At 29.8% G+C, this 23,704-nt stretch overlaps 2 protein-coding genes and 1 long non-coding RNA gene across 3 annotated transcripts; all 3 read left to right on the forward strand.

The window, feature by feature from the left end:
- The first annotated feature begins 307 nt into the window (after positions 1 to 307).
- LOC126843675 (uncharacterized) lies at positions 308 to 18,065 on the forward strand. Its single transcript, XR_007686461.1, has 2 exons — positions 308 to 426; positions 17,235 to 18,065. It is a non-coding gene; the product is annotated as an uncharacterized LOC126843675 (long non-coding RNA).
- Positions 479 to 4,719, forward strand: LOC126843667 (glyoxal reductase-like). The gene is made up of 6 exons (XM_050581341.1): positions 479 to 955; positions 1,050 to 1,130; positions 1,217 to 1,324; positions 1,532 to 1,824; positions 3,094 to 3,301; positions 3,386 to 4,719. The coding sequence occupies exons 1-6, from the start codon at positions 883 to 885 to the stop codon at positions 3,526 to 3,528; spliced, it is 906 nt and encodes a 301-aa protein (XP_050437298.1). The 5' UTR covers positions 479 to 882; the 3' UTR covers positions 3,529 to 4,719.
- On the forward strand, positions 5,830 to 17,137 carry LOC126843660 (peroxidase-like). The gene is made up of 13 exons (XM_050581329.1): positions 5,830 to 5,962; positions 9,717 to 9,957; positions 10,254 to 10,461; positions 12,814 to 13,005; positions 13,085 to 13,263; positions 13,425 to 13,623; positions 14,134 to 14,334; positions 14,584 to 14,716; positions 15,395 to 15,551; positions 15,631 to 15,810; positions 16,259 to 16,457; positions 16,704 to 16,806; positions 16,879 to 17,137. Exons 1-13 carry the CDS (start codon positions 5,919 to 5,921, stop codon positions 16,967 to 16,969), a joined length of 2,127 nt encoding a protein of 708 aa, XP_050437286.1. The 5' UTR covers positions 5,830 to 5,918; the 3' UTR covers positions 16,970 to 17,137.
- Positions 18,066 to 23,704: the final 5,639 nt, after the last annotated feature.

Genomic DNA, 23,704 nt, shown 5'->3' on the forward strand with positions numbered 1-23,704 from the left:
TTAATTTCATAATAAATATAAAATATTAATAATTTACAATGCAATTCAAATGTTTAAATTACAAAATTGTTCTACACACCAACGGGTACAAATTAAACTATGCTTACTCATTTTTATTGCTGTAAATTCATTTGATATTACACCAAATATAAATGTTCATATTAATTTTATTTTAACTGTTGTTGATCGTAATATTACAGAGCAGCTAAAAACAATTAAGAAAATCGGCTTAGGTCATGTGTTAAGTTCATAATCAAGTATCGATCACGTACAAAAAGGTGTTTTCAAGATGGCTGTTATTGTTTAAATAAAACATTGTGATTTAAGTTAATTACTTGCTATTTACAATTGAAACAAGAAATCATAAATAAATGTGATATATCTATTACTATAGTAATACTATTTATATATATATATATTAATTAGGTAAGATTTTCTAAGAGAAGGAACGTATAATAAAAAATAATAAAAATAATTTTGTGTTGCACGATCATTATTTATTACAGTTAAACCATACTAGTAGGTTGTTTGTATTATTTTTAAAACGTTATATTATGTATCTTATTATTATCGTTTAATATTTTTTAAGATAAATAAAAAAAGTTTAAGATTGACAAAATATGAGTTGTCAAATTGGTATTCAAAAATTTGCGCGCTTTCTTAAGCCTGGTAGCGCTTGATCGTACAGTGGGTAATCCCGGCGTATCAACATTATTATCAGTTAACTGTTATCATAAATTCAATTTTCACATTTTCGTTTTTCAAACATTTGAATAGTTTTCAATTTTCATTTAATCAGTGAAAATCTTTTTTATTTTACTAATTGTAATCGTTTTTGTTAAAAAATCCTATTATTCAACTATTATCGAGAACTGCAAAAGCATGACTTCCGTTGCGAAAACACTTTGGCCTTTGAATACGCCAGGAGGACATCATCAAATTCCAGCCATCGGTTGTAAGCTATATTTTGTTGCCCAAATTTTACTTGTACAATTATTACGAAACTGTTTTTAAACAATTATTACGAAATTTTAAAAATTTGTTTTCAGTCGGCACTTACACTATCAGCGATAGGGCTACGATACTTAAAGTTTTAGACGTCGCATTAGGTGCCGGTTATCGTTTGATCGGTAATACAACCTTAAATTAGCTTGATCATAAACCGTCGTCAAATTATTTCGTAATCAATAAATAGGTTTGTTTTTTTATTTTTCAGACACCGCAGCAGTCTATCACAATGAACATTACATCAAAGACGCTCTCAAAGTCTTGTTACCAAAGTATGGCCTGAGCCGAAAAGACATATTTATTACGTCAAAATTAGGTATATTTACACATATCGCTCTTTTAACGTCTCGCCGAATGGAAATAACGCGGAAAGCTATACTAATAAAAATATTAAAAGTAAATAAATACGTTTAGCTTTTAACACGCTGTTTAACAATGGTAATAAGATGTGCCTAGTATATGGTTTTAGTTATATGCATACTGCTATTTGAATTAATTGCTTACATACAATATTTCTCTACAGATCCTCGTGATCACGGAGACGAAAAAACCGTTGGAGCCGCTGTACAAAGAGCTTTGGACAATCTCGGTACTGACTATTTGGATTTGTTTTTAATCCATTGGCCCGGAACTGGCCGCATCAGCGCCAAAAGTCCTGATAATGTCAAGCTTCGTAACTGTACGTGGAAGGCTCTGATGAAAATTCATGACAACGGCAATGGTCCCCTAAAAAACATTGGTGTGTCCAATTACACAACGAAACATATTAAAGAAATACTGGCGGATCCCACCAATATTGTTCCTGCCGTTAATCAGGTATTCAAGTAGTACATTTTAATTGAAAATCTGAAAATAGTTATTACTCTTATTTATTTTTTTATATTGTAATATTTAAAAAAATAGTTTGTTTTAATGATATTATAAATGGTTTTGAATAACTCAAAAATATTTAAATAATAATGCAAGTACGGTTTTTAAATAATTTATATATAGTACATTTTGATTCAAATAATTATTCCTGGTTAATAGTTGAAATTCTAAACGACGACTCGGCACCTTTTTTTCGGATTTTTTCCTTTACCCTTTTTTTTTTGTAAAATAAAAACGGCTGGTCCCGACAAATAATTTATGTATTAAGCTTTACTTTGGTTGTATGATATTTGAAAAATTAACATTAAGTTGAAAAATAACTCATATGAATTATGAATTGCATTTTTACAAAACATATCTTATAGAAAACGTATCTTTAGATTAATGACATCGTCAGTGGTCGGTATTTTTTACTTATAATTCTACAATTCTACAATTGTTGTTTGCGCAAATCATTTTCATCAAACCGGTACGGTCGTCTTGTGATATAATCATCATAATTATTATCTGTTGCAGTCGTATTAGAAAGAAATTGAGAATCTTCTAACATTGCAAATTATTGTGTGTGTATAGGTATATAGTTTTTTTGTTTCTTTAATATCGATTAAAATATTTGTTTTTGACTTGATTTAACTTTCTACAAGAAAGTCTTTTTGACTTTATTTAACTTTCCACAAGAAAGTCATCTCTCTTCTTTGTTATTTTTATTTTTTGTTAACAGTGTCAAAGGTGTTGTTTGCAACTGTTGTTTCTTAATGTTTGCAGATGACTTTAAGTAGTATTATAAGATACGGTCAGTGAGTGACTAGTGTTATGTTGTGTCTTTTTACATGGCTCGTGATCGCATGAGGTTTAAGTATTCCATGGATGAGATTCCGTTAAAGCCTACCACCGGTAAAACGGTTGTAAATCTTGGGAGAGTTACTTTACCTGGTAAATTTTAAAATTCATCCCTACAAATGCAAATTTATTCTAACCCTTTCCTTTTATCTACGAACTCCGATTTAGGATGATGCATGTTGCTAACGACAATCCATTTTCTCTTTTTCATTATTTAGTATGTATTATAATATCGATAGAGATTATATGATGTATTTAAATTATTTTTTTGTAAATCAAATTTTAATTTAGTGACCTTGTATAAAAATGATTACACAAACCTTGGACCTATATTATTGAATAAAATCATTTAAAAAAATATATTATATGTTTTAGGTCGAGTTTCATCCGTATTATCAACAATCAGCCGAATTTCATAAAACGTGCCGCGACGCCAAAATCTTGCTTCAGGCTTACTGTTCTATGGGCGGATCGGCCGGAAAAAACTCACTGCTCAACGACCCGGTCGTCAACATTATTGCACAAAAGCATTCGACCAGTGCCGCTCAAGTGTTGTTACGATGGGGTTTTCAAAGAAAATACGGTATTGCTTTCACGGCTTTATTTATTTATTTTTTAAACAAATTTTCTTGATAAATTATCATTGCTGTTTATTTGTTTTATTTAGCGATCATTCCCAAATCGACAACTCCGGAAAGGATTCGATTGAACATCGACGTCGACTTTGAACTCGACACACAGGATATGGAAAGTATAAACAATATCAAGCACGTGGAAAAATTTGCTTGGCAACCGGAAGACGTCGTTTGAATAAAAACCAATATTGTTCACTTACTAAATCCTTTTAATTATCGTTTTACAAATGTTGTACCTGTCAATTTTTCAATGCCTTTTTTTTACAAACATTTTTTCTAGTAAAATGTTTTATTATTGTGTAAAGCTGGTTAAGTTAAACCGCTAGTTGTTGTTGTAAACGTTTAAAGATGTAATTGTTTTAGAACAGTTTATTGTTTAAGATTTATTTTTAAAAACGAACGTTTACTTTTATTATTAAAACGGTTTAGTTGTTACGAATTTGATCGCAATACAGAAAAACAAATATTATAATAGTATATAATCATTTTGAACGGAATATCTGTTTGTAGCATTATACATTCTACAAGATTTATTACGATTGTACCTAAGATATATATTTTTGTGGAACAAATTTAATGGTGTTACAATAATCAAATTATAGGTGGCTATTATATTATATAATTTACTTAATTAAAATTGTTATAAAACATTAAACTGACTATTCTGAATATTTTCTAGAGTAAGATTAATATTTATGTTAGGTACAAAGTTATACATTTATACAAAGTGGTATTGAAAACGTAAAATTGTTTTTAATTACAAATAGTTATTGCGTTTTATACACAATTTGTTTTTTAAGTCCCAATTAAATACGTCATATTATGTTTAAATATAATCTATCTACATTATTATAAAAGTCAAATACTTTTCACCTTTTTTGTTTTTAAGCAAATAGATTTTGTATAGTAAGTCAAAAAGCCGAGCACAAACTTAGTTAGTTAAAACTAAAAAACAATTTTCATATCATTTTTTAATTTCAATTTATACCAATTTATAATCTTATATTTTTTAATTATTCAGTTTTATTTTAAACACCTAAATAAAAAATTAACAGTTAAATATGACTAATGTAAATAGTTTTTTTTAATTTGTACGAATTGAATAGTACATCAAATTTTTTTTCAATTTTTCATTGGATTGAAATTACAATTTTGTTTATTACCAGTTTTTATTTTAAATAGTATTTTAATTTTTTTTAATGTTATCACCTAAATTTGGATTTTTAATTAAATAACCCACAGGTTGGCCTGCAAATCCAAGGACATCTTTTAATCGAACACCATTTGTCAAATTTAAAACAACTTTGCAAAAAGTATTTTTACATTATGTTTGAAAGTGGGTTGAATGTTTTTAGTAGAGTAGAGTACACACATATTAATAATGTTTTTCATTGTTTTATTATTTTTTATTATTATTATATGTATAAAAACATCATATTTTGTGCATAAAATGTTATTAGTTTTTTGAACAACCGAAAATTCCAGACGGAAAGTTGTTAAGATAAATTAAGTTGAAAAAGTTTATGCTCGACCATCGTATAAAAATTAAGTAAAACAACCTAAAAAAAAACATATATACATGATTATTATTTTTCAAGTTTCAACTGCGACAGGTCAGTATGTTTTAATTTTGCAACAATAGCAGTTTTAAAAGTTTTGCGGGTGGGAACTTGGTGTAAGATAGGGTCATCCCATATACATATTTTTTAGTATGACGCTTGACGATATTTAGATGAAAGTATTATTTTATCGGTATAAAAAATAATATGTTTTTGGTTAAAGTAAGAAAAAGTGCGAGGACAACACGGGTATTGCTATATTTTGCGTTTGCATCTTATATTTTATGTATACATAAGTCCTAACCTTCACGTGAGTGTGTATGTGTATATTAATATACGACCCTTTCAACCTTCTCTTAAATAAGCAATGATTTCTATGGAATAAGTGAAAACCTCAGTTCCAAATTTTAGCATAGGAATCTAATTTGGTTTTACAATCTAGTTTCAACATTTTGGACGTTCTCTGAGAAGTTTTGTGGTATAATAATAATTGAAAATATAAAATTATTTCAATTTTCCATCCGCATTACTCAACCCAACTCCACCCTCGTCCTAAATTTTAAACATCAATAACTTCAAAAGGAATTATTCAAAACTGGTTATCGACCAGTCAAAATGTTCAGCGAATTATTCTTTATTTAAAAAAGTTAAATAAATAGATATGTTCTTATTTTTGAAGTTACAAAAGTCGATAGGGCTGTGGAAAACACCAAAAACAAATTTAAATATTTGGTAATTTTTATAATGTCAAAATATAATCACAAAAATATGTTCATAAAAAAAAAATGTATTTATTTAAAGTTAAAATTAGTTTCTTATCCTTAACGATTCGCCCTGTATGCTTATCGCATTTTCGAAATTGAATATGTATATATTAACCACTCTTTTATATAACCTGGTATTTGCATATTGTATAAAATAACGTTAAGCCGTTCGACCAGTGGTCAACGTGTCTTCTAGTAAGCATCTTCGCACATCAGTTGGGTTGACCGGTTTGCACCGAAACATGGGGAAATACAACGATACCGATTACACTTCAGAAGAAACCGAGTAAGTCCACGAAAAAAATTACATATTTATTTTATAAATGTTTATATGTATTCTATTATAATATGTTTAATCTTGACGTTACTATTGATAGAGTAGTACTTGCTAAAAAATAAAACTGTTGTAATATTAAAAAAATCAACGGGAAACCGCATACTCGTTTAGTTTATAATTAAATCAATTTTATTTTTAAATAATTCTCCCAAAAATAATTTGTATATTTTCATGTCAAATTTAAAATTATACTTTTTTATTATTAAAAAAAATATATCTAACGGTAAATTATCGATAAAATTATAAAGTGCGTTTTAAGTTTTTATTTTTAAGTAAAGCTAGTTTTCTTTATCTTGTAAAGAAGTATAGTAAATAATCGACCGTGAGTTAGTAATGAATATATACATTTTTTTTAAGTATTTTTAAGTAATATTTTATTAATAGAAAATATTTTTATATGAAACTAAAGTGATACGATATTGGAATCCTTATTTTCATAAATAATATACAATTTAATTTACAAAAGCAATTAAAATGTTTAAATTACATCATTGTTATCTATTCTCCAACGTCTACAAATAGATGCCTAGAAAAATTATTATTATTTTTTGTTTCCAAGAACACTCCCTGTACGCAATTATGCAACAGCTACTTACAAAAAATGCCTTATAATAATTTTCCTTATGGGGCCGATTCGAAATGTATGTTGGTGCCTTGACAAAAATGATTATAACGCTATTACGACCTGTGTGTTAAATATCAAATATAATAAAGTTAATAAAATATTTTCTGTTGCCGTCAACCGGTTTATCGCGATGGCCTCCACGTGCTGTGCGATCACTATGGCTGAATAATTTTGATTATATAAGACTTTTTGTAAAAATCTCCAAATACGTTGAAGGGAGAATATTTTAAAAGTTCAAAATTATAGTAATTTCCAATCTTAGAGATTATTTATTTTAATAAGCTGCTATCGTTTGAAAGAAAAAGCTGTAGGCTAAACAAAAAAACTAGTCTAATATAATATAATTTTATAATATAGGGGTATGATAACGAGTGGGAAAGATATTATTTTATTATGTATTGTACATATTATACCGAGTTATCCATTTAACGAGGGACACCGATTTTATTTGGGAAATATTATTATTAATTTAAGAAAAATTTGCAATGAAAATGTTGTCGAATCAATAACCAGTTTTGGGTAAATACTTTTCATGTCATTAAAGTTTAAAATAATTTGTTTCGCTATATACCCTAGACATATTATCATGACCACTGAGTAATACATTTACAATATTTACAACACATCTTTTATTTTGGTACACACCCAAATATACATTCGATAACCAGTTTTGAGCTCAATGATTATTTTATTGTTAAACTGCACAATGGATTACACAAAAATGAATCTCAAAAATCAAAAAGTATAAAATAGTATTTATTTTTGGAAAAAATTAGTGTCTCACCCGGTATAAATATTTCAACTAAATAAATGATATCCAACGAAGGAACTGTACAACAAAAAACATGCAGAGCTTTTCTTAAGCCGAGCACAGATGTTAATATCTTAGAAAGTGCACTAGGTCATAATCGTTAAGCTTAATATGATCAGGTATTAAGTAGGTAAAAAAAAAAGAGAAGTACTTTTAAAACAAAAAAACCCAATCGATGGTTATTTTTAGTTGTCTACTCAATATACACAATTATTACTACCGGCTATCTATGGCATACACAGTACAAAAATGCAATGCTGATTAATTATTCTAAGATAATGTCCAATTTGGTGGCTGTATGCAGATTGCAAGTATTGATGTAAAACTATTAAATAGTATTTATTTATACATTATACCTTATAGTGTTTACCTGGCCTAATCGTCGGGGAAAGAGGGGGGAGGGAATTCGAACATCCTTGAGAAGCAACTCTGGTGAAAAATATTGACTAACTGACATAGTAGTTTTTTACCCTAAAAGTTACAATAAAAAAATAGAGGCGATTCGGGCATGGCCATTTCCCGCCAAAAAAACAATAATCTTAAATTTAAAATAGTCGATGAAATACCTCATAAGAAGTGTTTGCTTTGTATTTGACAATTTAGCTCATAATTACCCGGACAAACAATTCAAAAATCTTGAATATGTTATTGAAATATTTTTGAAAATTCTCCAGGCATTTCGTGCGTGCCTTTAATTTACCTGCCCCCAAATTTGGTTATGGTAAAATTATAATTTTCCCTCTTTTCATAGTACTCGCGGACAAACGGATGATATTATTGTTACATGTGTGGATTTATTTTTAATCATAAAGTAATAATAAATTGATGACAAACGAAGTAACTCGATAACGCTGTTGAGATATTGTCAGAAACACGACAATACATTATAAATCATTATTTTAGTTTACAATAAAGAAAATTGTTTTTATACCGTATGCTTTGTTGTGTATACTAAAACATGTTTGCGATTTCCGAACACCCACTTGATACTCGGAGTAGGGCTTTAATAAATAATTGTAATGAGAAACCTTTTTAAATATATATTATATTGTGCTCAAAACTTTGTCTCGGGTCTTTGGAAAAATATCACTTGTCCCATTTTGTCGAAAAACAGTGTGTCAGCAAAATGTCTAAAACAAAAAAAAAACCGAATGGATGGCTTTGAAAAATAAATAAATAAATCAATCATAGTATAAACTTTGAAAAACCAAAAAAAGATGTGCTAACAAATCTCGAAACCCTAAACAACACTATTTGGTCGTTCCTACTTTCTTACAGTCATAAACCATGATTTACTGTTTTTTAGGAGAACTGGCAATGCTGTAGTCTTTTGTTGATGATAATGTACAATGTTATTAATTTACTAATAATTTAACTAATTTAGTATTTTTCCAGAGCGCTAACAACTTTTGAAACGAATTTAATTCACTTTTTTTAATTAAGAATAACTTTCTCATATTTTCCACCGGTCGATAACCAGTTTTGGATAATTACTTTTAAAGTTATTGTAGTTTAAAATTGAGAACTGCGAGTGCAGTGCAGTAAAGTAATGCGGATAAAACAAAATATACCCACTTATACTTAATAATATACCTACTTTAGTAAGTTTAAAAGTAATTATCCTAAACTGGTTATCAGACAATAGGTTAAAATATTAAGTTTAAACTAAACGTATCTTAGATGGCTAAAAGGAGTAGGTAAAGAAAACTTAATTTCGTTAGCAAATCATAAACTTAACCCAGTATATGTAGATATAATTTTGTTTGTTAGTGTATTCTATAACATTTATTATTATTTTTAAATAATAACAAAAAATATTTATATTGGATAGTGTAAAACTATTTTTTTTTTTGTGGATAATTTAATTGAGTAAAAACTCTAGAATTTACCAACAAATGTAAAAATTTGAATAATTTGAATAATCTCTATTTATTATTATTTTTTGAAAAATTGTATTTATTTTCCTGTAATAATATGAGTGTCTTACGTTAAATGGACCACATTGTATGTTGACCCTTTACAGCCCTGAGTGAGGTAGATACCTGTCGCTGTCAAACAATTTATTCTTAACTATTACATTGTAACAAGCAATAATAAATAATAATACTGCTCTTGATAAAATAATATGTTTGCACGCATTACTTTGAGCGCTATCTAAATTAATGTGTATAGGGCTTACCTATTGGTATATTGTATTGCATATATTATGTAAGTTTAATCAATCATATGTATGTAGAAATCTATAAATTAATATGCTGAACTTTTAGGAGTCTTATCAGAGGAAAAGCTGAACGTACTCGTACAACGAAATGGTATTGTTCGAAAGCAGTGTGGTTGTTGAGCATACTACTAATTGGAGCCATTAGCCTGTTGGTGGCTTTTGTTCATCACGATGCAAAGGAATTCGCAAAGCTCACGGCCAATTTGGGCATGAGCAGTATGAGCATTAGCAACATGGGCATAAGCAACATCGGTTCGATTAAGGTGTTCACCAGACCCTTGAGGATGGTAAGTGTACAACAAATTGTGTTCAATATCAAAATAATAGCAGATTTGATCAATGCCTCTCCTCCACTTAACCATATCACTTCATGCAACATTTATGTCCAGTAAACAGAACCTACAGAATTACAACTATTATAAGACATAATGTGTGTCATATCCTTAATAGACCATCTTGTATACCATAAAAAAAAAAATTCGGTTATTTTTTCGAAAAAGAAACCGGGTTTTCACCGACAATTTGTTTGGCAAATCATCAAATTCTAGACAGTAATTTTTGTCGTTGTGTAATATGTTTGTAGAAAAAAGTGGATTTGGCAAATTCACTGCACATAACGAGTATTGCTCAAAAGAATACTACATTTTTGGACTTATGTGCCCCAAAAGTTCAATGTAACCCCAACGAAAAGTACAGGAGCTACAACGGGTCTTGTAACAATTTTGTAATACCGACTTACGGTGCGTCGGTCACACCGTTCCTACGTTTAATGGATCCCGTTTATGCCGATGGTAAGTATAATGATAGTAATATGTTATTTTCAAAAATATATCATACACAATATACAGGGTGCATTAGTAATAATAGTAGGGTGGTAGTAATAGCAGAGTGTATCATAACTGAAGGTGATTTAAACACTTTTAAATGAACTGAATGAAGAGACATATGTTTGCAATATTGTGTTTTTTTTAGTATTAGAGTGGTCATGAGCCATATTTATATCGGATACCCGTTGTCTGTTTCACTCACAAATAGTCCTCTAGAAGCTTAATATACAGTCAATGTGTAATTTTCCCGTTTTTTTTTATTGAAATCGCATCATTGTAATTTTTATCAAGTAATCATCATAATTTACCCGATAGTGGTATTTTAGTCAAAACTGATGACTTATCTACGTTGTCATTAATTTTGGAAACCACTATGTACATTCAAAACTTGAATTGAAAACCAATTACCATTTTTAAAATTTTAAAAAAATCGGCGTACTCTAATAATGATACACACTGTATAACACCAATTCAAACTTTGTTTCTTTAACGGGCGGGCAAATAGTTACACGAGCGTAAAACTGCTGGATAAAATATAGTTTAAAAGTTTTTTTTTTACTTATTTGAAATATTAGTTATGATGATAATTGTGCTTTGAAACCCTTCTTACCTATGAACTTGGAAAATGATTTACAGTTTCAAATAACAATAATATCTATTTTTCTCTCAGTGAATGGTTTTAAGTAAATGGCAAGAAAAACTTGTATTTATTGTACTATATTCGAGAGGAAGGGGGGGGGGGTTTAACAGGAATTGTAATCCTAAATTAAAAATATTATCTATTTCGGTAGTTGGGATAATATTATAGTACATTTTTTTTCCACGGTGATTTCACACAATTCTTACAGACCAGTACCAGTTAGCACTGTTTCACCACATACCATGACATTAAGTCCCCCACCGTATTATTATCATTATTATGGTTTAAATTATATATCTACTATTGCTGTGTTGTCTCATACAACAAGTCTTGGCCGTTTTCCAAGATTTATGGTAAAATAAAAACCTTTTCAGTGCGATATTAAGAACAAAATATAATAATGAGGAATGTATGGAAAGAATAGTATATTATTATGTCATATTAACAGAACTTTATAAGTCGACAAAAAAGTTTTCTAAGTACAATACTGTTTTCGTTAGACCAGACTTTAGCCATTCAGCTGTTTGAAAATTTAGATATTTGAATAATATGTTTATTGTGATAATAATTTATAACTCAGCTATGAGATAGCGGTTGTACTTAGATGTTGTAAAACCAGTTTGGTTACAAAAATACAGCTTGTATTAAACGTATATTATCTTAATGTTTATTATAAAATTAGAAATTCGAATGATCTTTTGTTCAAAGTACATGCTACATACACAATAATATTAAACTATAGACAAATATACAATATCTAGACAGTTATTTTACATTATATTGGTTATAGTAAAAAAATGGCCTCTTCGTCAAGGAGAAATATATTATGAATCATGAATATGTTTTTATGGCACTCATCCACTATTAATACTAACTGGACACAATTCAAATGTTTCCCCATGTCGAGGAACGATTAAATAATTCGAGTACACGAGTAATTAGTTTTTAAAATTTTTGAAAAAACAATAGTTGTGATAAGAATTTATAATACTTTCAGAAGTAGCCAGTTATGCACTGAAGGCTAAAACTGAACATTTATCTTAAAAATGTCACTGATTATCTGCTGTAACTTAATAATGCAGCAGCATATATTTTTTTTTAGCATAATTACACAACACTTATAGTATTTAGTAAAGTCTATGATGGACTTTGCAATTAGTCCATAATGTCAGTGCAAGATTGAACACCTGCATAATATTATTCATCTTTAGCATGTATAGATAACATTTAGGCTAAAACTGTGAACTATCTGTACTGGTACTACCCGTTTTTATATTTAATTTGTTTTCGTCCCCTTTAATGACACATACTGGCTCAATTTTTGTACAGAAACTTACGTTTATACTTGTAACAGTACATTTCCAAAAAGAATACTTATATCGTTGAGTAAGCATACTCAATACTAGTACCTAATATTTAAGTTTAAAAAAAAACATTTGTCATCTTCCAAAACATTTATAAGGTATCGACCGTGGCACAATTTTTAAATAGTTTTTAGTTATTAATAATTTTTTGTGAAAAAAATGCAATTATTAAAATGTCGATGTAGAAGGGATAGATAGATTAGAATGATAATTATAGAAGTAGAAAACTGAATGTAAAATTAATAACCGTTGTGCCGTGATTGTAATGTACAAATAATACGTTACCTATATGTGTGTGTTTGTTATTTTCAGGGAATTCTGATCATTTCCGTGCCCAAAACGACGGCATTCCTTTGCCGAATCCCAGGCAACTTCAGCTAGAGCTGTTTTTGTACAGGGAAAAAAGAAAAACCGACGACAATAACCAATTTTTAATGCCATTCGCTCAGCTGATGGCGCACGACATTTCGGGCATTCCAAACGACGTACTATATTATCCGAACGGTATGTACAATTGCTATTTGTGATATTCCTTGTCGATTTATAATAGATGCGCTTTTGACTGTAACATGTTTTTTTTCAGGTCAAGTTATCGACTGTTGCTCGGAAAAAGTCAACGCTAAACTATACAGACAGTGCAACGGTACAATTGACATTCCCAAAGATGACCCTGTCTACGGTCCGCATAACATAACGTGCATGGGCACCGTTCGTTCGTTTACTTCTGCAAATTATAGTTGCCCGCTGTTCCCCACGACCTTTGTAAGATATCGTTTTGTTGTAAACTCTGTGAGAGATGCTTCACCTCGCAAGACGTTTGCTTGAATGTTATGATTAAATCATATCCAGTTAAAATAGTATTCCTGTAGACTTTGTGTTTGGCATTGTTGGTTTTCTGATAAATGATTATTATCAATTTTCAGATAAACCATAACACACACTTTATCGATGCTTCCGAAGTGTATGGTTCCAATGAAAAATCAGCGATCGCCTTGAGATCTATGAGAGGCGGTAGACTGAGGTCTGATTTGTGGAAAAACAGTCAAGAATTTTGTCCGATGGCATTGAAAAGACCGATTCAACCGGAGGGCGTAAAGGACATAGGCATCCAGTTTGATACAGGTAAGTGAACGGCGAATCGAACGAACTGGATAGTATTACATTTATATACAGCTATTCATTAAGGATAAGACAGTTGACAGAGCTCTGGAAAAAAAATAAAATCCACTGATCAATGCCCATCTCTGTACCTAAGCCCCCCCCCCCAAAATATGTAAGGTAAATGCCAGCGGACAGCAACTCCATTGAAAGAGGCCAAAAGTATAATTCATCAACATTTTTTGTCTAATCATATATTTTAGTATTGCAAATCGTTAAAGCAATTCTCGTTAAAAAATCAGCACGTTTAGTGATCCCATTTAATTAAAAAAAGTGAAATATTCTAAAAAAAAAACTAGTTATAATTAAAATGAATATAATATCAGTGCCAAAATGAATCTATGCGGCTTAATTCTTAAAACTTTTACTTTAGGATATGTCTTGGGGTACTTTTAAATGGTTTAAGAATCTAATAAAGAATACATTTTATTTGATGATTGTGTAAACCGTTAATATATTTTCTGTTCGACACAGGCGATGTGGCAAACGGTAACCAGAACTTGGGTATCACGATGATACAGAATATCTTCCTGAGGTTCCACAACTTCGTGGCATACAAACTGTCCATGTTAAATCCGTACTGGGAAGACGAAAGGCTGTACCAAGAGTCCCGAAGATTAATAATCGCCGTCATTCAACGTATCGCTTACGAAGAGTTCTTGCCGATCATCATTGGTAAGAGTGTGTCATTCGAATTAACAAGGCTGGGCAAGATGATGATGTTTTTAAACTCTTGTGTAACATTTGTTATCTGAATGAGCTGTTCAAACGTGTATTGTAACGATTTGTATAGTTTGTAAAATGTTTACATTGCTCTCCTGAAATGTACACTTTTTGCAAATATCTTTAACTTATTAACCTGTTATAGCCCAGCCTTGTAAATTAATATTGTGATTTCAACTTTGCACATATTTTATTTTACAGGAAGCGATTACCATTCGAAATACGGGCTAGACGAGGAAAACATATACGACCCGGAAGTCAATCCGTCCACGTCACAGGAACTGTCCTCGGCCGGTTTTCGCGTACTCCACACCATCATACCAGAGGAATTCAAGTACACTAAATTAACTTAGTCTATAACTTCTCTCGCCATGCCACTCATCCACCTAAGCACTCTCATTTCTACTACGCTTTTTATCTATTCTACTTTCCTATCTACTGCCCAACAATCCAAACCATACAACATAGTTGGTCTCACTACACTCTTGTAAAACTTACCTTAAGCCTCTTGCAATTCCTTGTCCAATGAAACATCTGAGGCTTCTCTCCACTTGACCCAACCACACTTAATACTATGTTCAGGTCTTCACCAAAGGCACCGTTCTTTTGTTAAAACAATTCATAATGATTAAAGCTCATAACTTCGCCTTCTACGTCACCGTCATTGCTCTTCTTGTTCTCATCCTCCAAACTAAAACTATATTTATTTTGTTCTACTTCAACTAATCCTTAGACTCTTTCCTTCAAATGTCATTCTCCACTCATCAAGCCTATTGGTAGCTTTTAAATTTCATCTTATTCTCTTTAATCGAAATATATTCCCAAATCTTTATAATATAATGACTCGTCAATTGTATTTCTCTATAGTTTCGACATTCTTGTATGAAATGTAGCTTTGAAATATAGGTACTTACTTGTCTGGCATTTCTCATACTCCATTTAGTCCTAACGCTTTTTTATTTTTCATTGCTAAGGACAATTCTGAGTAATTTTTTCTGTTATTTACCTTAAGGTTAATTAATGAAAATTACACACACGAAGAGCCGATAGTCATCACCGATTGGATGGGAAAGCCGGATCTTCTGCCGATCGGCAATAACTATGATAAACTGTTAAGAGGATTTTTGGAAACTCCCGGTCGAGTTGCACAGCCGTCGTACAACTTTTTTGTAAGCCAAAAAACCGTCTGATCCTGAACGTTTTTGGTTAACTAATCAGTGTGTGCCGTTGAATTGTATTTCTTTTTAGATATCAAATTTCATGTTCAATCTGGCCTATCAACCCAGGTACACCGGAATCGATTTGCTGTCTATCGACATAATGAGAGGTCGCGATGTGGGTCTGCAGCCTTACAACAAGATGAGAGAGATGTGCGGTCTACCACTTGCTTCGGATTTCAAAGACTTGACCGACGTGATGCATTTAAAGGTGTCTTGTGCTTATAGTTAAAAATACCGGCTTATTGGATAACTATAACCCAGTCATATTTAACCAGATATTAGACTATACAATTATTCTATTTTGTACTTGCATAGTTAATTGTTAGCCCGATTTTCATGAATTACATTTTTAAAAATATAGCCCCACTCTTTATGTGTCTAAGCCTTAAGCAAAGTTTTGGATAATTACTTTTAAAGTTATTGAAGTTTAAAATTTAGGACGACAGGAAGGGTGGAGAGCGGTACTTAACAGAACTTTAATAACTTTTAAAGTTATTATTCCTAGCTGATTGTTTTCAGCAAAACATTCTTAGTTTAAAAGTCAAATGTAATATATAAGTTATAATTAAAAAATCTTAAGTTCATATGGGTTTCAACATATCGAGTTCAGTTGTTTTCAGTCTATATTTGCAATTAACACACACACTTTGTTTCAGGACACAAAAAAATTGAAAAAACTTTACCAAACGGTCGACGATGTTGATCTGATGGTGGGATTGTTGTTGGAAGAGCCACGGGACGAAGCGATTTTAGGGCCAACGTCTTCGTGCATAATCGCAGATAACTTTTATCGATGGAAGGCTGGGGATCGTTTCTTTTACGATGTCAAGGGTCAGCCAGGAAGTTTTACCACAGGTCTGTTGTAAATACCATTGTCATAAAAATCCGGATTTACATGAGATGTATATGTCGTGATCGTATACAGGGTGATTCATTATCCGGGTGACACTCATTTTCTGTAAAAATACTTCTAGTATTTTAGTGATTGAGACGTTTTAGCTGTTTTACTCATTTTTATTGCTGTACATTCATTTGATAATACACCAAATATAAATGTTCATATTAATTTTATTTTAACTGTTGTTTATCGTAATATTACAGGGCAGCTAAAAACAATTAAGAAAATCGGCTTAGGTCATGTGTTATGTTCATCATCAAGTATCGATCACGTACAAAAAGATGTTTTCAAGATGGCTGATCACAAGTAACAATAATAATATTATAGTCATAACAATAATATCACTCAGACGTTAATCTTTAACATATTTGATTTCAGTATATTTCGCAGAAGTAAATTCTTGTGCAGCGATGAATACAAGCTGGACCTTTCAGAATGGCTGGAACCTAACAATCGTCACGGTTTATAATGACGGTTACTTATATAGTAAAATATATCAAATTTAAGAAGAAAAAAAATGATTATGTACTTTCGCTTAAACGGTGGAAAATGATATCGGATAAACTCATTAGTAACCGTAATCGATGAAAAAAAAAAATCTGTTATTGTTTAAATAAAACATTGTGATTTAAGTTAATTACTTGCTATTTACAATTGAAACAAGAAATCATAAATAAATGTGATATATCTATTACTATAGTAATACTATTTATATATATATATATATTAATTAGGTAAGATTTTCTAAGAGAAGAAACGTATAATAAAAAATAATAAAAATAATTTTGTGTTGCACGATCATTACTTATTACAGTTAAACCATACTAGTAAGTTATTTGTATTATTTTTAAAACGTTATATTATGTATCTTATTATTATCGTTTAATATTTTGTCAATCTTAAATAAAAATTGTTTAAGATTGACAAAATATGAGTTGTCAAATTGATATTCAAAAATTTGCGCGCTTTCTTAAGCCTGGTAGCGCTTGATCGTACAGTGGGGAATCCCGGCGTATCAACATTATTATCAGTTGACTGTTATCATAAATTCAATTTTCACATTTTCGTTTTTCAAACATTTGAATAGTTTTCAATTTTCATTTAATCAGTGAAAATCTTTTTTATTTTACTAATTGTAATCGTTTTTGTTAAAAAATCCTATTATTCAACTATTATCGAGAACTGCAAAAGCATGACTTCCGTTGCGAAAACACTTTGGCCTTTGAATACGCCAGGAGGGTATCATCAAATATCAGCCATCGGTTGTAAGCTATATTTTGTTGCCCAAATTTTACTAGTACAATTATTACGAAACTGTGTTAAAATTTAAAAAAATTGTTTTTAGTCGGCACTTACACAATCAGCGAGAGGGCTAACGTTTTATTATGTATCTTATTATTATCGTGTAATATTTTTTATAAACTAAAATATTTATTTTATTTAAAAAAAATATAATATTATTGAACAACTTTAATTCAAACGTTTATTTTAAACAGTTACAATTATATTTGATTAAATTATAAAATTATAATTCTTTGGTTGAATTAAAAACTATTTATATACGATTTTTGTTTTTTGTGTTTATGTTCAATTTTGTTTAGATAACTCATCTCCTAAGTCCATGTTCTCTCTTTAAAAGTTTCCTCAATATTAATTAATTATAATTAATTAATGGTAAGCAGCCACAGATACAAGTGGGTCGATAATGCAATGAGTAATTTGAAAATCTGAACACTTTTCTTTCTTTAGTGGGACGTTAGCTGTTTGTAGTTAATTTAATGTTGCAAAGAAAAACCCCTCTAGTTTTATGCAAATCCTTATTTTTTGTAAATTTTGACTGACCACCATTTAATTAACTTGTTAATTATTGTACAGCTTACTAATTCACTTATGTCCAGTCCAGTGTTGGGCAAGTTTTAATAAGCAATCATAATTGTTCGATTATTGTATTCATGTGGTTTATTAAGAAAAAACAATGGAAATAGTAAATTTTTTTAAATGCAATAAGTACAATTATTGTATAAAAGTTTTTTTATAACATATTTTTTTTCTCAAAACCGAGCGTTTAATTATTGCTATTTTTTCATTGAATTTTTGTAGTTTTTCATTATTAGATTTCTCTGCTAAAACCCAAAGTTGTAAGTCATAGGACCAGGCCCGGCAATATACAATATATTGTTTGTAATAAATATTCAGCTCGTTCTTTGTGTTTAATTTTGAGTTGGTTGGTAGATTATATTGTAATAATTTGTTTTTTAATTGCTTTTTAAAAGAGGTGCCCAGGTGAGAGGTGTCTATTGTAAACCTAAATATTTCAAAGAATTAATTTATTTGAATAATATTTCATTATAAAATCACAAACACAATCGTACAGTGTAGAAGTTGTAATAATTATTTCTAAATTTTAATAATTATTTCACAACTTGTAAACTTATTTAACCACAAAAGTGTAGCCTTTAAATTAATTAGTTTTCAAATGAGAAAGATTATCGTCAGTTGTTGTACGTTTATTCGAACAAGTTTATTACCAATTAATATTATTATAGATGTAAAACTTTTTTTCAACTATTTTCATCATAAAGTATACAAATCGGACGATGTTAAAGTGTCTTTATTCATTATTTACTCGTTATTGCGATTTATTTATCTTTGACGACTCAAACGTTTTGTAGGTATTATGTATATTTATACAGAGCCTATAGATGGAACTCAATGTGTATACAAAGCCTTTGAAACCTTTTTGAAGTATTTTAAAACAGATTGAAACTCTTAAAATAATTCCTAGCGCCGAGCATTTTATCTTTCCAAACGGTCCGAAGGTTTAAAATTTCTCGCACGGTATTAATTGGATTTAGTTTCAATGCGTTTCAGCCTCTTCGTACAAAGGAATTTAAATATTTCATTTCTTAAAATATACTAATATGACAAACTTGACAGTGTAACTGTATCTACTCCTTTATTTGTAAACTATACGCACATCAATTGTATTTATTTGAATTGTATCTGATATTTGTCAATTATTTACATATTTTGTTTGTTTATTGTCAAGAATGTGTCTTGTTGCACTAAAACAAGTCAGTTTCTTAGTGAAACCGTTATTTGAACATTTAAAACAAATCTCAACAAACTTATTCGATCAGAGATCAACAAGTGGCCAACTTTCTGAAAATCTCTATTTTTTTTAAAGTGTATGAATTAAAAATTCTGGTTATATCTTATAGCTTACGCGTGAACGTTGGAGTTAACACTAAAAATGTGTTGGTTTTCAGAACAAGAATTGACTAAAAACTTATCATCAGATATTGTACTGGCACAAGAAATCTAATAATAAGGCAAAAATAGTGCAAAAATGTGTCAAAATTTGCAAAACTTTGTGGTAGCAATAATTCAACATGTTTTTTTTTTTAAAAATAGTAGTTTAATTATGACTTTGGCAAAATGAAATGAAATAAGGGATCAAATCTAAAACAAATCGAATAGTTATACTAAATGCATTGGTTCGGTTATTCGACGAAAAACAAATTCATTTATTAATTATTCTAATGCAAACGACGAAGATATTATTTAACATTTTTTTTTTATACCAATAAATTCCACTAAAAAAAATCTCGTTTGATTAATTATTCCATTAAAAAAAATGTTACCGGCTTAAATGCGGCATATTTATAGCAAACAATTTCGTGCACTGCCAACCAGAATAAACCACCGAGTACAACAGGTACCCTCTATCCGGCCATGTATATATATATATACACATTACACACACACATACATTTATATATAATTCAAATATATCCACGGGCTCAAAGATTTAAGTACTTATTATTTTTTAAACAACGCAGCATTAGTGTGGGAATTCTTCGGAAAGGTACCTACTACGTAGGAGGAAAGTAATCTCAGAGGTACGAAAAAAATAAAAAAATACAAAGTCTGTACAAAATAGTGTTATTAATGGGAAAAAAATGTCCTTCCTCTTCTGTGGACATGCGATGGCGCATAATATTTCCAATCGGGTTTTTTTGCCCATCACGTACTACCATCATCAGCAACAGCTCGTTCACGTGCGACACTTTCCTCGAATCGTATTTGGGCAAATCACCGATGAATGAGTTTCAGAAAAACAAAAAAATAATATATTTCAACGATGGCGCAGTCGATAAGGGATGAATTCGAACGCGTGGGACGTCACAAGAGCCCAAATTTATGTTTAGTCTTCGGTTCGTTTTGTTAACATCGTGATTAGGGTCTAATGATTTTTTTTTGGGGACAAACTTTTTGAGATTTTTTAAAGAGAAATTGTTTGCGTCACGCCAAACGCTCGTTACAGGATTGCTCATTACAGTGGGCGGATATTTGGGGGAGGGGGGCGCTATAAAAACCTTCAAAACTTAAAACCAGTGCTACGTTTATTTTTAAAATATCTCACTAAAAAAAAATATATAAATTTAGGTATTTTGAAAAACGCTAATTTTTAGGTTTCTTGTATTCAAAAATCTCCGCCTACGCTTGTTACGCTATGGATATTGGTTAACTCAACTTGTTTTTATAAAATAGTATGTATATTGGTCTGTTTGTTTGCCCCATTTACCCGATTTATTTACAAGATGTGTTTACTTGTTTATTTGATTTATTTACTCGATTTTCCCCATCGTGTTTTGGTGAGATTTTTTGAGCTTAAGTTAGACATTTAAAGTATGATAACGTTTTGTTTTGAATACGTCTAATAAGTGAGTAAACAAAATGTTTAACTACGTTACTCTGTTTACTCTTTTCTAGGCTTGATTTACTCGTTTACTTGATTTGGGTTACTCTGTTATTTAACTCATTTACACGAGCTATTTATTAGATGAGTTTACTCGATTTTTTTACTTTTATACTCAATTATTTTACCAGATTAGGTTACTCGTGTGATTGGTTTGTTAACATAATTATTATATTACTTGTTTACTTTTAATTTACTTAACGAGTAAACAAAGTGAGGGGAAGCTTTGTTTACTCGTTTATTTCATTTAATTACTCAATTCACGTAGTCGTTTACTAGATTTGTTTACTCAATTTTATAATTTTTACTCGATTTATTCAATAGTTTACTAGATTTATTTACTCTGTTACTCATTTATTTACTCGTTTAATTCGCTCGTCCCTCAATAAGGAGAAACATATTTTTGTATCATGTGGAATGCTCATTGCAATCAATTCTTATTATAAGTGGGTAGATGCCATAAAACATGTTTTTCCTCGAAGACTAGAAAATTGTTTTTTTGTTTTATTCAACTATTTAAAAGCTGTTCATTACAAAATACACGGATATGAACATTTTATAAAAATTTGTTTTTTTTTTGTATCAAAAATTGTAAAATGTTATTGTAATAAGCGGGTTTGTTTTAATATAATCATCGAAAATTAACCGAGAATGGATTTCCGAAAATTTTAATTATAAACTAGAGTTAATAAGTTTTTAACTACAGTGCTGCCATCTTAAATATGTTGTAAAATAATTTAACACAATATTATTGATTGGTGTCATGAACGACACATGCAATACTCCGAATACAAATTACAGGTGCATGATGATAAGTTGATTCATTGGCCTTCAAACTCTAATTATTTTAGGAAAATACAATATTAATCTACCCTAACCTCGTATGTTCGATAAAATAATTAAATTACCTTGTGTGTTTGTTTTTGAATGTATTTTCCTTAAGGTAAACGCCACACGTGCCAATTTCACGTATATAAATTGAGCGAAAGAGTAGAAAAAACAAGTAAACAAGTACACGATTAAAAATTTAGTAAAAAACAGATTACTCGAGTAAACAAAAAAAACAAAGCACACCGAATAAACGGGTAAAAATATCAAAGTATTAAGTTAACAAATTAAGTAAACGACTAAACAAATAAAGAGAGAAAAATAGTAAATATATTGATTAAAAGAGTAGATAAAACGTCAAACGAGTAATAGAGTAAAGATATCAAGTAAATAAATCGATAAAAGCATAAAACAAATAAGGACAAAACAATGTTTTAATGAGACATATTTTGATCTTGCTGAATTTTTAACCAACCCTCAGCAGTTGAACATTTTAGTGTTAAAATTCGACTAACACGATATTATTTATTAATAATAAATTAATACTCACAAAAAAAAAATATACATACATAAAATAAATGCTATACTCATAACGTTAAAAAATAAAATACTTAATCAGTGGTGAGAATCAAAATGGTTTCAAAACATTTTAAGGTAGAAAAAATTGAGTATCATATTTTAAATATTTGTTCTTTAGAGCGATGGTGGTTATTTTCCTTAGCTTAAAATATTTATTTACTATGAAAAATTGCTTACAGCCGACCCCCTAAAATTATTAACTAGAACGTGCAATGAATTGCAATTATTATTATTAGTCATGTTTAGAGTTTCTGACACATTTTTGTCATCTGCTGGATGTCAACCAGGCTTTAAGCCACTACTCAAGCTGCCATTCATCTAATTATTATTCATGAATTAATACTCGATTTCGTGTAAATGTTTACCGTGTACTTGAAGATTACATTTTTCGGTTTTTCATCAATACACAAGTGTACAGAAGAGGTCAGCGAGTAGTTGAGTTTTGCCACCGAAGCAAGAGAACATCTTAAATGTAACCGAAAAACCATTTGAATTAACTCGAGGAACACTTCTGAGCACTTAAGATATTGTTACCCAAATCCTGATTGTTTTAAGTGGAAAATTAATAAAATGAACAGAGTTCACCGAACACAGCCTAAAGGAATACACTGGAAACTATAATAATATGTATTGTGGTGTAATGTATAGTGTTGTCAATGCCCGCAAATGGGAGGTTTTGTTGATGTCCGAAAAAAAATTTTTTTTTCCAGCTGATGCTTTTTCTCACATTTAAAACAAACACACTAAAATAGTTAGTTGGTTTATGAAACATTGTAAACGCAGGTGCTGCTCTTGGAACGCAATATATTTTCAAAACGTTTTCAACATGTCATTTTGAGCTAAATCAATAATTCGCATACTAACTACATAGAAATAACATAGTAATTATTAATTTTGTTAAAAAAAAAAAGAAAAAAATACAAGAGTAAGACTTAATTTAAACACATACATAAAAAAAATTTAAGGATAGCTACAAAAAAGTGACAATTATTAGTAAATACATGAGTAGTACAATATTTCTTATTTTGTACAATG

This window comes from Adelges cooleyi, unplaced genomic scaffold (assembly GCF_023614345.1).
Source record: "Adelges cooleyi isolate 19-005CV unplaced genomic scaffold, UGA_ACOO_1.1 ACOO_flye_CR_arks_rails_tigmint_CR_PRNA_108, whole genome shotgun sequence".
NCBI classification, from domain to species: domain Eukaryota; kingdom Metazoa; phylum Arthropoda; class Insecta; order Hemiptera; family Adelgidae; genus Adelges; species Adelges cooleyi.